The sequence below is a fragment of the Triticum aestivum genome, chromosome 3B (assembly GCF_018294505.1).
Source record: "Triticum aestivum cultivar Chinese Spring chromosome 3B, IWGSC CS RefSeq v2.1, whole genome shotgun sequence".
NCBI classification, from domain to species: domain Eukaryota; kingdom Viridiplantae; phylum Streptophyta; class Magnoliopsida; order Poales; family Poaceae; genus Triticum; species Triticum aestivum.
Genome location: NC_057801.1, coordinates 751386140 through 751401218, shown reverse-complemented (window position 1 = coordinate 751401218; position 15079 = coordinate 751386140). Strand labels below are relative to the sequence as shown.

Here is a 15079-nt window from a genome sequence, read left to right as displayed (position 1 = left end):
GTTCTTCGTCTTGAACTTAATCTCAAAGAGTGATTTGCTTTTGTGATCTTATGAACGCTTATAATCATGACCATGTTGAACTCGATCATATCTTTCCTTCTGGTACAAGTGAATGTTTCTTCTTTAAGCTAGTATCGGTGGTGATTAGATAACGGTAATGACTATGATGATTAAATAGTGGTAACGACGACTATGATGATTTTTAGCTAGCTAGTATACTGTTATTGGTGATGATATGATGCAATAGTTTTTATATTAATATGATGATGATGAGTTATTATATCATTTATGAAAGAAACCATAGATTAGTTTCAACTGGATGGATCCTAGCTAGCTAAGTGATCAAGTATATGCCATATCCATATTACTTGTTCACCTAATATATATAAGTGATCAAGTATAAGTATAATATGGATATGGCATATACTTTGATCACTTAGATAGGATCTATGCATGCATCCAGTTGAAAAAAAACTGCGGTACTTTCACCTAATGATTTAACAACTCATTATAATGTAAAAACAATCTCTAAATTAAATTGAAAACACAAAAGTAAAGGAAAAATAAAAAATAAAACCAAAACCACCCAAACATTTAGTACCGGTTGGTGTTACCAACCGGTACTAAAGGTCTCCCCGCACCCGGCCCTGGCTCGTGCCACGTGGTGGCACTTTAGTGCCTGTTCGTGCCGAACCGATACTAAAGGGGGGGACCCTTAGTCCCCACCATTTAGTGCCGGTTACCGAACCGGCACTAAAGGCCCTTACGAATCGGTGCTAAATTCCGGTTCTGCACTAGTGTCGGCAGGCGAGATGAGACTAAATCTTTGCCAAGAGCCACTCTCGACAAAGAGTTGGGACCGTCACCGTGCCGTTAGTCGCTGCCGAATGTGCCACGTGGCAAAACTTTGCCTTTTGTGACCAGATGGCCCTCGGCAAATAGTGTCTTTGCCGAGTATAGCCTGTTTGCCGAGCAATACTGTCGGCATTATCACGTGTTTGCCGATTTATTCACTTTGCCGAGTGCGGCTCTCGGCGTTCTGTACTTTGCCGAGTGCCCGCGTTTTAGCTCTCGGCGAAGACGCCGACACCCGGCGTATACGAAAACTCCAGTAGTGTGGTATGTGTGTGCTGAAAGTTTGGTTTCTGCAAGACCTGGAGATCACTCCAATAGGACTGAATAAATGAGTGTGTTAACATTAGCTTTGAAAACTATCCTCGTAAACTGCTTTTCTTCTCGCTCCCCATATAGCCCATAGCGTGATCATCATACGAACTAGTTGTTCATGTGATAGCTTGTTGTTCATTTAAACTCTCATGATGTGCTTCGACCTCCATGACCTGCGATGGCATACCATGAAGTTCTCCGACCTCCGCGACCTGCAATGTCATCTCGGCTGCTATGATGATGTCACAACGGCCGAGACGTTGGGATGACGACATGCTTCCAACGCCCTAGATGTGGTTCGATGGCCGCGATGATGTTGCGATGACATCACGGGTCCTTCGATGCCGTTGCAATGGCATCCTGGTCCTTCGATGATGCTGTGAAGGCTGCGGCGTTGGCACGATAGACATGCTTCGAATACCAGCCGTGTGCTTTGAGGTCTGAGACGATGCTTCGACTGCATGCTTCGACAACCGCCTTGATGCTTTGTGGTGTGCACGACGACGATGACACGACAACATGCTTCTAACGCCCGTGAGGTGCTTCGACGGTCGTGATGATGCTGTGAAGGCTGCGGGGTTGGCACGATAGACATGCTTCGAACATCCGTCCTGTTCAACGACCGCCTTGATGCTTTGAGACGTGTGCGACAACGATGACACGATGACATGCTTCTAACGCCCGTGAGGTGCTTCAACAGCCGTGATGATGCTGTGACGGCCACGGTGATGGCGCGAAGACACGCTTCTAACCCCCGCGCAGTGCTTCGACGACCGCGATGATGCTTTGATGGCTGTGATGATGGCACGACCACGTGACTCAGATGCTTCGACAAGCGTGACAATGCTACAACGGAGGCCCAAGCGCATCGACGATGCTGCAACTACGTATTTCATGGTCATGGCAGTGTAGAGACGACGGGCATGGCTGCTTCGACGATGGATGTTGCAACGCCCACGGCGATGGCAGCCCGACTGCTCCGGAGATGGTGCAATGGCATATTCAAAGGTGGCGGTGACGGCAAGGATTTGTAGTACTCATGATCAGCTTCGTAGTACCCATGATCAGAAGATGGTGTTCTAGCATTTGTCATAGCTACCTGGAAAAAGCATTCCCTGTGAAAGTGAGTGTGAGAAGGATAGTTTAGAAGAAGAAAAAAACAGTCAAGAGGACGCTAGCACACATCAGGAACTCCAAGATACCTTCGCATTGGGACAGACATGCGCTCGCGTCACACGATCACATAGGATCGGACGGCGTCGGACGCGGCTGACAAAGTCAATAAACATCCGTCTTTTTGGAAGCGTGTGGCGGAGGAACCGGCGACCATGCATGACACTCAAATTGCGCCGTTTCAAAACTGGCTCGTTTATGAAAAGAGCGTACTATGAATGTTAGAGTTGTATCGAATATTGTATACAAGGTAGGTTACAGTTGGACTATGAGTTGTATTGTGTTTACATAGGATGTGGAGTCGTGTCCAAGTAGGACACTTGTATCCTAGGCCTCTCTTATATAGCGTGGGTACACACACGATGTAACCGATGCCAACATAATAGCACGGGCACGCGGGGGAGCCGGCGGCGTGTGCCGGCGCCCGGGCGGCCGGGGTGCGGTATTGTGACGGTGTCATGAGGAGGAGCGCCCGTAGTCATGCCCCGGGGATGTAGCCATATCGGTGAACCTCGTTAACAAATCTCGGTGTCGTGCCTCGTGTGATTGTTTGATCCTCGGTAGATCGACGGAGTGCCTCGGTTTACTCTAACAAGTGGTATCATAAGCAAGGTTCAATCGAAGGTCGCGGTTGTTGATCTAGAGGAGGAAAGCTCGACGCGGATCGATGTGGTCTGTAGGGGAGGTCGTCGCGACGGACACATGTACAAGCAGGAAATCAATCCCGGGAGTCGTCGAGTACAACAAGAAGCAATCAGAAGCAGGCAGAGGATGCAGATCGGTTTGCAGCGGCGGCGTAACATATGTGGAGGCCGAGTATCGGGGCTGATCGGATCGGTTCAATCCGGTTGGGCAACTAGCGGCGGCAGCAGCGGTAGTCCTATGCGTATTCAGTTCGGCATCTGTCGGCAGGACCAAGTCGCGTGGTGCAGGCGGCAGCAGGAGCAACAACGTGTGGCGAGCGTGCTGGTTCACAGTCCGTGCACGCACGTGGATGCTAAAGGCCCTGCCGGGGCAGGCTGGCCGAAGACCAGGTGTACTCACGGGAGGCCCTAGGAGCTGTGTGCTACTAGTTGCAGGAGGCCTGCGGAGCTGTGTGGCCCGTACAGAAGGTTCTTGCGTGCGCTGCGGTGCCCATGGCTAGAGGCGTGGAAGAGCTGATCTGGGAAGCATCATAGCATGAGATTTGTTTGTTTGAAAAAAAAAAGAGCGATCTCGTCGAGATCGGACGTGTGCAGGCGGATTGATGTGTGCGGCGGCGGCGTGAGGTTAAGGCACGCGCGGGAACCCTAGCGCAGCAGCGCGTGAGGCGGCTCGGTCGATGAGGCTGGCTAGTCGCACGGACACGCGCGGGGCAGGCCAGGAAAGCGTGCAGACCCACGGACTGGAGACGTGCGCAAGGAGCAGCAGCAGGTCAGGAGGCTAGGCTCGAGCGCGGGCCGGAGGTGTCTTAGGAAGAGCGGATGCTGCAATCAAGCAGCGAGCGAAGCTAAGCAATGTCCAGGGTGCAGCGCCGGTGGTGGCAAATGTGTCAGATCCAAAGGGGAACATCGTTTCAAGCCACTAGTATAAAGCTAGCAAATGAAGACAAGGAAAATTCTATGCAGAAGAATCCATCGATGGGCAGGTTTGCATGCAAGGGGTGGTTTTCTTGTCCAATTTGTGGAAGGCACAAGAGTGCACCAGGATGTACGTAGGTGGTTGAACGAAGCTACAAAGGGGGTCCAACACACAAGCTGGCTGGTGGCTGCGCAAGCGTACATGGAAGCTACAGACAATCATAGATAAGCTGCAAAGGCACGCATTGACGTACTGTCGTGCGGGGTCATGCATACACAGGGCGTTAAGCAAGGCACGGACATGTGCGGACGAACACGACGCAGGGTGGAGCATGGTTGCAGTCAGATAATTTTGGCTGGGTCAGACTGGATTGTCTGATGGATCAACGAGGATGTCGGTCAAAGCAGAAGACGGCGGTGATTTCAGCGACGACGACATAAGAGCGTGATGCTGATGGTGACCGACTTCTGGGGCGTGGAAACACGTGGTGCATGCCTGAGGGCTTGTGCGGCTTCGACAAGACAATGTCGCAAGGTTGATTCAAGGTTGTGTACACATGAGAGCTTGAAGTCGACAGGGCGTGGGGTCTGATGGACGACTTCACTCTGAGCTGATGGAGGGGCTACGGCGTAAGGATCCAGAGAATCGCAGCCTATTTCAGCGGGAAGGCGAGAGACACGTGGATCGGACTGGGTACCAATGGTCTGATGGAGACGTGATACTCGGCATCGGTCGGTGATGATCGGTGGTTCTCTGCAGTGGGGGTTGAGGCAGTGGGGGCTAGCTACCCGGGAGACTCGACCAGGACAGCAGAGGCTCGACGCGGTGATAGCGGCGAGGCGTGCGGTAAGCACGGGACACAGCGACAGGCCAAGGCACTGGTGGTCAGACATGTGGTCAGGCAAATTGTGCAGGGGTGCTGAAGCAGTGTTGACGAGTACCAGATTCAAGTTGGTGACTGGGTCTATCGGTGCCGGAAGATGGACAAGAGATGACCATGGAGAATCTGAGAAAGTGGCTGGAAGACTGGAATTGTCAAAACAGAGAGAGTACATGGCCGTATATTCTGTGGTGTTCAGTGCACATGGCAAAGTGCGGATGACAAATACAGAAGGAGGCGGAGTGCTATAGCTATGGGACATGTCAGAGACTATCCGGGAAAAAGAGTGAGACAACTGTGAATTTGACTCAGGGTGACGCAGGGCGACGGTGAAATTCCTTCAAGTTTCAGACAGACTGTCAAGAAAGAGCGGTGATGTTGAGTTGAGCTAACTCTTATATGCGGCGTCCAATACGTGAGTTGTTCATTTTCACGCAGACAATGGTCAGTGTGTGATGGCGTTGAACAGATTCTCCGGAAGTTGGGAGCACGGACTAAAGTGACGAGGAACTTAATTTTGCTTGAGTGTTGACTGTGAAGAAGACGAGAAAGGACTACAGTTGCAGGTGGAGTCACATGGAGTCTGGGAGTAGCAGCGGTGCTCATGGGGTATCTCAAGTCCAATGTACATGGAGGTTCGACGTACGGACGAATTCAAGGTGGTGGAGAATATTCGCCAAGGTGGAGTTTGTTAGAGTTGTGTCGAATATTGTGTACAAGGTAGGTTACAGTTAGACTATGAGTTGTATTGTGTTTACATAGGATGTGGAGTCGTGTCCAAGTAGGACACTTGTATCCTAGGCCTCTTTTATATAGCGGGGGTAGACACACGATGTAACCGATGCCAACATAATAGCACGGGCACGCGGGGGAGCCGGCGGCGTGTGCCGGCGCCCGGGCGGCCGGGGTGCAGTATTGTGACGGTGTCATGGGGAGGAGCGCCCGTAGTCATACCCCGGGGATGTAGCCATATCGGTGAATCTCGTTAACAAATCTCGGTGTCGTGCCTCGTGTGATTGCTTGATCCTCGTTAGATCGACGGACTGCCTCGGTTTACTCTAACAATGAAAATTGTCGCTGAGAAGGGTCCCATGCCATATGTCTATACCGCACAAGTAGACCAACTGATAGAGCTAGACTGATGGCAGCTGTGGCTGCATGAGTGCCACTGCCAGTCGGCTGCGCCGATATTTTGGCCACCACCTGGATCTGGTAGGCGAGCAGGTCGTATTCGCACGTGGCGTGCAACACTCAAGATCAGGACTGCTCCTCGCAATAAGCCAGGGACTGATCAGGCGAAGCCACATGTATGGATAGACAGAGTGACAGATAGAGGAGATAGGGAATAGCTACGTGTGAGGAGGAACAAGCGAGTGATGAGAGGTAGGCACGGAGGAAGGAAGCTGCGCAGAATGCCTCTGTGGCCACTCGCCCGGCATACGTGTGGTGCGCGTCGCAGCGGCGCGCGGTAACTGGACGGCAAGGGCGACGACTTGGAGATCGTCGACCCCCTCGCCGCACCGGGCGGGCAATATATGCCTCCTAGTCCTAGCTAGGCCTAGCTAGCCTGCGTGGTTCCCTCCCACTGCTTCGCTAATTAATTCCTTTGGTGCTCGCGCGCTAGCTGCACCCTGCAGGACGGTGACGAAGCCCGGCCGCTACGGTAATATGCTGCTGCTCATTCGTTTGGTGCTCCGTTTTGAAGTTATATATGTTTGTCTAATCTGTTCCATTTCATCACCCGTCACGATATGTAATCTATATATAAGTAGAGGCTAAGACTTTCGTATGTCCAAGTTAATGCTAGGAAACACAAAACCTAAGGCAGTTTAGAATTATTAATGCTATAAGAAACACAAAACGTAAGGCGGCTTAGTATTATAGCAACCTAAAATAAAATGTTCATCATCCACCAATGATTTTTCTAGACTTCTGGAGTGGCAACTAAGAGCAATGCTACATCTACGAACAAAACTAACGTAATCTTACGTGATTAAACAGCTGTCAATTTGTGATTGGGATTAGGAAGGAGAGGGGGCCCACCCCACTTAAAATCGGGGGGACGATAGAATTATGAAGGAAGGTTACGTAAAACTTTACGTAAGTCTTCGTAAGTCTAGAATTATCGGGCAACTAACTAGTAACTACGTACTCCCCCCCCCCCCCCCCCCCCCCCCCCCCCCCCCCGCCCCCGGTTCCATAACATAATAACATTTTTCAGACTATATTAGCTTAAAAACCATTCTTATATTATGCATGGGACGGAAAGAGTAGATCTCAACGCTTACTTGCCAAATTAAGCCGCACCATCCACACCGTCCTGCCGAAAAACAGCATGGGCAAAGCAACAAAGCACCCAAGCGCGATGCTGGCCTTCACCTTTGGCCCACAGTCGTGCATCGGGCAGGACTTCGTGATGCTGTAGGCGAAGTTGACGCTCGCCAAATACTCGCTGGTTCGAGTTCAAGGTTGCGCCAGAGTGGAGATCGTGCGTAAGTTTGAGTTCGAGGTTGCCGGAATTCAGAGCACAAGAATCTATGCGGTTGGCCCCCGCCGACGCAATATGTGCGAGCAGCACCGGTAGTATTTTATGGCGGTGGCGGTGGCGGCTGCGACGACGTCCTAGTGCGTGGTGGCACTTGGTGCTTCCGATGGGGTCAAAGAGCGGACTTTTTTTGTCAGGGACATGAAGTGAAGATTGGTCAAAGAGGAAGCTAATGTGCGAGTCACACATCCATTTTAAGCCTAGTCATAGTTTAAAGTAACTTAGATAGGTAACATGTATATATTATTAGTCTATTTTATTATCTTCATTGTGAATTCATTTTCTTTTGGTGTGTCATGTTACAGTAACATATTTAGGCTAGGCATAGTGGGTGATTTTGAAATTAATAAATATGTTAGATAACTACCAATTCAAGGGAAGTTCATTGTGCTAATTCCAAACAAAATAATAGTTTTGTTAGAGAATAAACAAAACCCAGATCAAAATTCCTAGATTTTCCATCGTCCTAGTTTCTTTTTTTTGTGGGGGGTCGTCCTAGTTCATTGTACTACCATGGATCACACAATCTCCTCGCCTCAATTGGCTATTATTGACATGCATGCATGTTGATGGGGTGCTTATCAACTGTTACTGCATTCATTCATTGTTATAAGATGTTTTGAATATTTCAATATGAACTACATACAAACTGATATGCGTGAACAGACACATTAAAATGTGTCAATATACATTCGATTCAAAAAATGTTAAAACATCATATAATAATGAACGAATGGAATAATTGTTAGTGACATGCATGCCATTGGAGCCCTTGTCAGTTGTGCATGCCCCCTAAGGATTAGCAAAATGCATCTTCAAAATAGAAGTTGGCTTCCGACCCCCATGCACACCAGTGCTCGGATGCATTTTCCTTTGTCCGATCGGTATATCAAATTCACACTCTCTACCTAAATAACATATGCAGAAGGAAATGAATACAACCATGGAAGCACAAGTATGCAAAAACTACACGGAGCGTTGGGTCAACAATAATCTAGAACCAAGGAAGAGTGTAGACCGCGTGGAAGATTTTGTCATCATCGCGGCTGTGTTTATGATCGCCCTTGCCATTCTCTCGCCCAGGAGGCGTCAATCTCGGAGCATCATTATAAGATATGGAGTGGGCGGAGTGTTTATATTATCCTTCCCACTTCTCTCCTACACTGTGGGACTGATGCAGGCGGGGAAAATTAAAAACGAGTTGTACCCGGTGTGGGCAATGTTTCTGGCCATGCTTTTTGGAGGCACCAGCTCAATGTCTGTCCAGAAGCTCGATCAAAACAAACAACTCATGAAGCTCTACTGTGATTGTGCCTTGTTCTCGACGTGCGCTGGCATGGTATTAAGTGGTTTTATTTATACATTCGGTATGAAGCATAGTTCCAGTCGCCTTGTTCCTTTCATTGGTTGCTTGTACGTCGTGGGATTTCTGTTGGGAATTAAAACGGCTGAGCAGTGGGGTGCTGCATCGTTAGCAAGCAAACCATCATCGGACAATGGCATCAAGTGGCTGGCCCGCTACATGAAGGGTGAGCACAAACTCAGCACATCCTACGACCCTCGTACCATGCAGGGATACAAGTACCCGGTTCTAATCCATTCTGGGCGGGCAACAATTGGAGAAAATGCAATAACACCGGATAACATTTGGTGTGACAACATCGGTATCTTGTCATCTTACTATAGACCTCCTATCCGTCGTCTCAAGGATCTGTGTCTCTCATTCGCATTGTTCCATCTTGTGGTTCGGCGATACTTTGGCTACACTTGTCCTGAATCTGGGCTTGACAAGACTCGTGATCTTGTTCTTGATGGGCTATTGCAAACAGAACAGGACTATGAAAGAGCATTTCAAGTGATTGAAGCAGAGTTGGCTTTCCTCTATGATTTCTTCTTCACCAAATATGCCTCCATAATGTATGGCAACGAGCTAAGGTATTATGCTCTTTCACTCACCCTCACATTGGTCAGTATAGCAGTTGGTGCATGGTCTCTTAGTGTTTTGAACCGGCACGGCTCTATTTTGGATAGTCGTTTTGTAGAAACCAGCACACAAGATGTCCTGGTTACCGTACTAGCGTTGGCTGCACTGTCGGTATCTCAGTTCCTGCAGATATGGTCTTACTGTGTCTCTGACTGGGCAAAAATATCCCGGTTGAAGCATCTCCTTCCAACTGAGAAAGCAGGCAAGCCTGTGGAGTTGCCAATGCAAGTGAAGAGGGCAGTGGCACGGACTATCAAAAACTCAACAAACGGCCATCTTTCACATGGAACCTCCGCACTAATGAGACACGGCATGAGTGATGAACTATGCGGTGCATGCCAGATCAACGATGAATATACACTGACCGACAACATACTGGCATGGCATGTTGCGACTAGCTTCTGTGAGATCTCGGATACAATCAAACGCCCACACGATGTGCACCCGAATCAAGTTGTCGCCACTGTCTTGTCCAAGTATTGTACCTACTTGGTCGCCTTTGCACCAACGTTGCTTCCAGGCAGTGCACCAGAAACAAAGTGTGCTCTCGATGAGATGGTAAAAGAAGCCAAAGAAATGTTACATGATCTCGTCTCTCCAAGGGAAAAGTATGAAAAGCTTAGTGAACTAGAGTATGTCGTAGGTAGTGGAAGAAAATTGTTCACCTATGGTGCTGTGCTGGGGAAAGCGCTGGAGAGCATGGACAATCATGCGAACCGGTGGGACCTATTGGCAGATTTCTGGGCCGAGATGATGGTGTATATCGCCCCATCTAACAATGTAGCTGGTCACATAGAACTTCTTGCGGAAGGAGGCGAGTTTGTGACTCACGTCTGGGCTTTGCTCATGCATGCTGGTATTCTGGAGCGTCCCAGTACTACAATCCCCTAGACCAAGGTCTGAAGGCGAGGCTGCAAGGAGCTACACTCAGTCTATGTGTATCCATCACAACTTGTATATTTAAGGCTTTGCGTTTATGATGACTTTGCGCTTGTTGATTTGGTGTAATATTGTGATTATGTGTTGTATTTCCTGTCTGAAACTCTATAATCTGGTGTACGCTTGTACTACTAATGCTACCATACTACCATGTGGCTTGGTTATGTATGTACCATGGGTCTGTTGCAGCCGGCTGGAGCAGGATCTGATTTTGTTGCTTTGGTTGCACAGCGCCTCGAGTTGTGATATGAACTTGCTTTGTTGGGGGCTTGATTGTTTTTGTTGCACTAGGGATAAGATTTCTTTCATATTGCAGGCAAACTGTTTTATGATTGTGTCCCTGGAATCAGATGTTTTGGGCTCAGGCTAGTTGCTCCCATTTTGGACTCACTCACTATACAGTTGAATTCAAAACGGTAAGCAGAGTCATTGTTCTTCATAAAAGCAAAAGAGTACATACAAGCTTAAGTTAACTTAGGGATGTAAACCGGATCCTATTTAAGCCCACTTATGATCTATCGAGCTAACAAAAACTAACTAAACGTGACTTGTGGACGGCGTTTATTGCATCATTTACATCCGTAAGCTAACTCCTCTTCTTAGCAGTACCAAGACACATGGACTGTTTGGAAGCTCAGGCACACATGGACTGTCTTCATGGTTATGCGTGTTGGAATTTTGCTAGTATGCTTTTGGCCCAAAGACCAACTAAAATTCTGAAATTCTCCTGGACCATTCATGCACACATGTGAGTGGTGTGAGTGAGACTAAAGTTTAGTCCCACCCCAGAAGTTGAGAAGGAGTTGCATCTCTTTATAAGGTGAGCTCTTCTACCACTTGTATGAGCATGAGAAGAGGAGACCTACACGCTCGCCACGCCTCGTCCCAACGCGACCCGGGTTGCAGGATTGAGCCGAGCCGAGGACAGAGCTATGCACATTATCTATATTTTTCCTGCTCGGGAAAAATTAATTAATAATTAATGGACGCGTTAATTACTGAACCGTTTCCGATTCCCGGCCCGCACCAGACGTCTACCCTAGCTGGTTTCGCACCACCGTTCCACATCATTGCGCCGCCATGCAAGTCTTCTCCATCCCTCCTTCCGGCGTGCACCGCGAGAAGGGACAGCAGGCCTCCGGAACCCCGCTACTCGTGATCCTGTATGGGAGAGGGGTGATCAGGTTTTTGGGGAGCGCACTCGCGCGGCTGCTGGCAGCGACGACTTCGCCAACGACGACTTCTTCCCCGACCTCGGCAACCTCATCCTCAACGACATGGCCGGAAACATCAATGCCGGCGGTGCTTCTCCCGCTGCACCGTATGTGATTCTATCCTTCTTGTTCAAGACCGTGGTAGAATTCATGTTTCTAGTATGTGCCCTAGATGTGATATGTTCATCTACTATGCTAGTTCGCATGACTAGTTTAATCTCTGCTAGTCCTGTCATGATTTATCTTCTATTTATTCGGATTAAAACTCATAGTAATTTGCTCATATTTTCAACAATCCAAAAACTTGATAATAGGCAATTTACTCCGGGTAGTTTTGCTGCGCATTTGAAACCGCCTGCCTTTAAGGGGCTGCAATATAAGATGTGGCACATGAGAGCAGTCTACTGGTTTCAGACCATGTGCTGCTATGACGCCACTAAGGGAAAGCCTGAGGGCGATTTAATCCAGCACAGCTGGAAGCTATTGAGAAGATCGATAATCTCTTTAAAGGCGCTCTTATGAGTGTTCTTGATGATTCCATTGTGGATTCGTATATGTCGTTTGACAACGGCAAGGACATGTGGGTTGTGCTCGAGGCCAAGTTTGTGCCTCGGACGATGGCAGCGAGTTGTACGTCATGGAACAATTCTATGACTACAAGATGACTGATGAGCGCTCTGTTGTACAGTAGGCTCATGAGATATAGTCACTCGCCAAGGAACTTGAGTACTTTAAGTGTGTGTTGCTAAACAAATTTGTTTCCGGGGGCATCATTGCCAAGCTTCCACCTTCGTGGAACAATTTGGCTACTTCCCTAAAACACAACAGACAAGAGTTTTTCGTTGCGGATCTCATTGGTACTCTTGATGTTGAAGAGAAGGCGAGAGAAAAGGACACACATGCTCGAGTTGCCGAGGGAGCTTCTAGTTCCCACATGGTACAGAAGAAGAACTCCCAGCCCAACAAGTTCAAAAACAACAAGAACAAAACTCAGGGCAAAGGCAAGTTTGATACAAAGAACAAGCCGTCACATGCTACCAACTTCAAAAAGAATTCTCACAAGAAGGGGAAGGGACTTTGCCATGTCTGCGGTGATCCTAATAACTGGGCTCCGAAGTGTCCTAACCGCTTTGAGGAGCGCGAACATGAGAAGAGCGGCAAGTCCACTAATACTGTCATCAATGATACTGATATGAAGGAATCTAGGTACGGTATTCTTCCTACCATCATTTTAGTATTTCAATCTCCTGGTTGGTTAATTAACACCGGTCCCAATGTACATGTTTGTGATGATGCCTCTATGTTTTCTTCTTACCAGGTCACAGGGACTTCTCCCGTGCTGATGGGGAATGGGTCACATGCCATCGTTCGAGGTGTCGGTACAGTTGATCTGAAGTTTACTTCCGAGAAGACCGTGCGTCTGAAGAACGTTCATCATGTGCCGTCCATCAATAAAAATCTCGTTAGCGGTTCCCGTTTATGTCTAGATGGTTTTAAGTTAGTTTCGAGTCCAATAAAGTTGTAGTTTCTAAGTATGGACAATTTTTTGGAAAAGGCTATGAGAGCGGAGGCTTGTTTCTCTTGTCTTTGTGATATTTGCACTAAAGTTATTAATAATGTTTGCCACAATAATGAGTCTGATATTTAGCATTCACGACTTTGTCATATTAACTTTGGTTGCATGACGCGGCTAGCCAATAAGAATTTAATTCCGAAAATCTCTACTATCAAAGGCTCCAAGTGCCAAGTATGTGTGCAAGCTAAGCAACCTCGCAAGTCCCATAAGACTGCAGAGACAAGAGACTTGGCGCCACTAGAGCTTATACATTCTGATCTTTGTGGGATGAATGGTGTGTTGACAAAAGGTAGAAAGAGATACTTCATGACGTTGACTGATGACTCCACTAGATATTGCTATGTGTATCTTCTGAAATCAAAATATGAGGCTTTAACTTTCTTCAAAAACTATAAAGCTGAAGCAGAGAACCAACTTGATTGAAAAATTAAACGGCTTAGGTCTGATCGTGGTGGAGAGTACTTTTCCAATGAATTTGATTTGTTTTGTGCGGAACATGGTATAATCCATGAGAGGACGCCTCCCTACTCACCTCAGTCAAATTGGGTAGTCGAAAGAAAGAACCGAACTCTAACTGGTTTGGTTAACGCCATGTTAGACACATCGGGTCTTTCTAAGGAATGGTGGGGGGAGGCGCTGATGACTGCATGTCATGTCCTAAACCGAGTTCCCATAAAGCATAAGACCATGACTCCAGTTGAAGAATGGGAAAGCAAAAGGTTGAAACTCTCTTACCTACGTTCTTGGAGTTGTTTGGCAAAAGTCAATATACCAATTCCCAAGAAGCGCAAGCTTGGACCAAAAACCTTGGATTGTGTTCTACTAGGCTATGCTTTTCATAGCATTGGCTATAGATTTTTGATAATAAAATCTGAGGTATCCTACATGCATGTCGGTACGATTATGGAGTCTAATGATGCAACTTTCTTTGAGGACATTGTTGGAAATATGCCCTAGAGGCAATAATAAAAGTGTTATTATTATATTTCTTTGTTCATGATAATAGTCTTTTATTCATGCTATAAATGTATTATCCGGAAATCGTAATACGCGTGTGAATACATAGACCACAACATGTCCCTGGTGAGCCTCTAGTTGACTAGCTCGTTGTGATCAACAGATAGTCATGGTTTCCTGGCTATGGACATTGGATGTCGTTGATAACGGGATCACATCATTAGGAGAATGATGTGATGGACAAGACCCAATCCTAAGCCTAGCACAAAGATCGTGTAGTTCATATGCTAAAGCTTTTCTAATGTCAAGTATCTTTTCCTTAGACCATGAGATTGTGCAACTCCCGGATACCGTAGGAATGCTTTGGGTGTACCAAACATCACAACGTAACTGGGTGGCTATAAAGGTGCATTACAGGTATCTCCGAAAGTGTTTGTTGGGTTGGCACGAATCGAGACTGGGATTTGTCACTCCGTGTAAACGGAGAGGTATCTCTGGGCCCACTCGGTAGGACATCATCATAATGTGCACAATGTGACCAAGGGGTTGATCACGGGATGATGTGTTACGGAACGAGTAAAGAGACTTGCCGGTAACGAGATTGAACAAGGTATCGGCATACCGACGATCGAATCTCGGGCAAGTATAATACCGCTAGACAAAGGGAATTGTATACGGGATCGATTGAGTCCTTGACATCGTGGTTCATCCGATGAGATCATCGTGGAACATGTGGGAGCCAACATGGGTATACAGATCCCGCTGTTGGTTATTGACCGGAGAACGTCTCGGTCATGTCTACATGTCTCCCGAACCCGTAGGGTCTACACACTTAAGGTTCGATGACGCTAGGGTTATAAAGGAAGTTTGTATGTGGTTACCGAATGTTGTTCGGAGTCCCGGATGAGATCCCGAACGTCACGAGGAGTTCCGGAATGGTCCGGAGGTAAAGATTTATATATGGAAAGTTGTTGTTCGGGTTCCGGAAAAAGTTCGGGTTTTTTCGGTATTGTACCAGGAAGCTTCCAGAAGGTTCCGGAGGATTCCGGAGGGGTCCGGAGGTCCGGAAATTGTTCCACCACGT

General features: G+C 47.6%; 1 protein-coding gene across 2 annotated transcripts; it reads left to right on the top strand.

Moving 5' to 3' along the window:
- Positions 1-6114: 6114 nt before the first annotated feature.
- On the top strand, positions 6115-10416 carry LOC123072193 (uncharacterized). 2 transcript variants are annotated; one of them, XM_044495758.1, is made up of 3 exons: positions 6115-6443; positions 8251-9260; positions 9357-10416. In XM_044495758.1, exons 2-3 carry the CDS (start codon positions 8257-8259, stop codon positions 10198-10200), a joined length of 1848 nt encoding a protein of 615 aa, XP_044351693.1. In that variant the 5' UTR covers positions 6115-6443; positions 8251-8256; the 3' UTR covers positions 10201-10416. The 2 variants fall into 2 exon arrangements, with proteins under 2 accessions (XP_044351693.1, XP_044351692.1); XM_044495757.1 differs by having other exon boundaries at positions 6116-6443; positions 8251-10416.
- The last annotated feature ends 4663 nt before the right edge of the window (positions 10417-15079 follow it).

Bases quoted from the DNA above. Each gene is read 5' to 3' on its own strand.
- LOC123072193 (XM_044495757.1), top strand. From the start codon at position 8,257: ATGAATACAACCATGGAAGCACAAGTATGCAAAAACTACACGGAGCGT.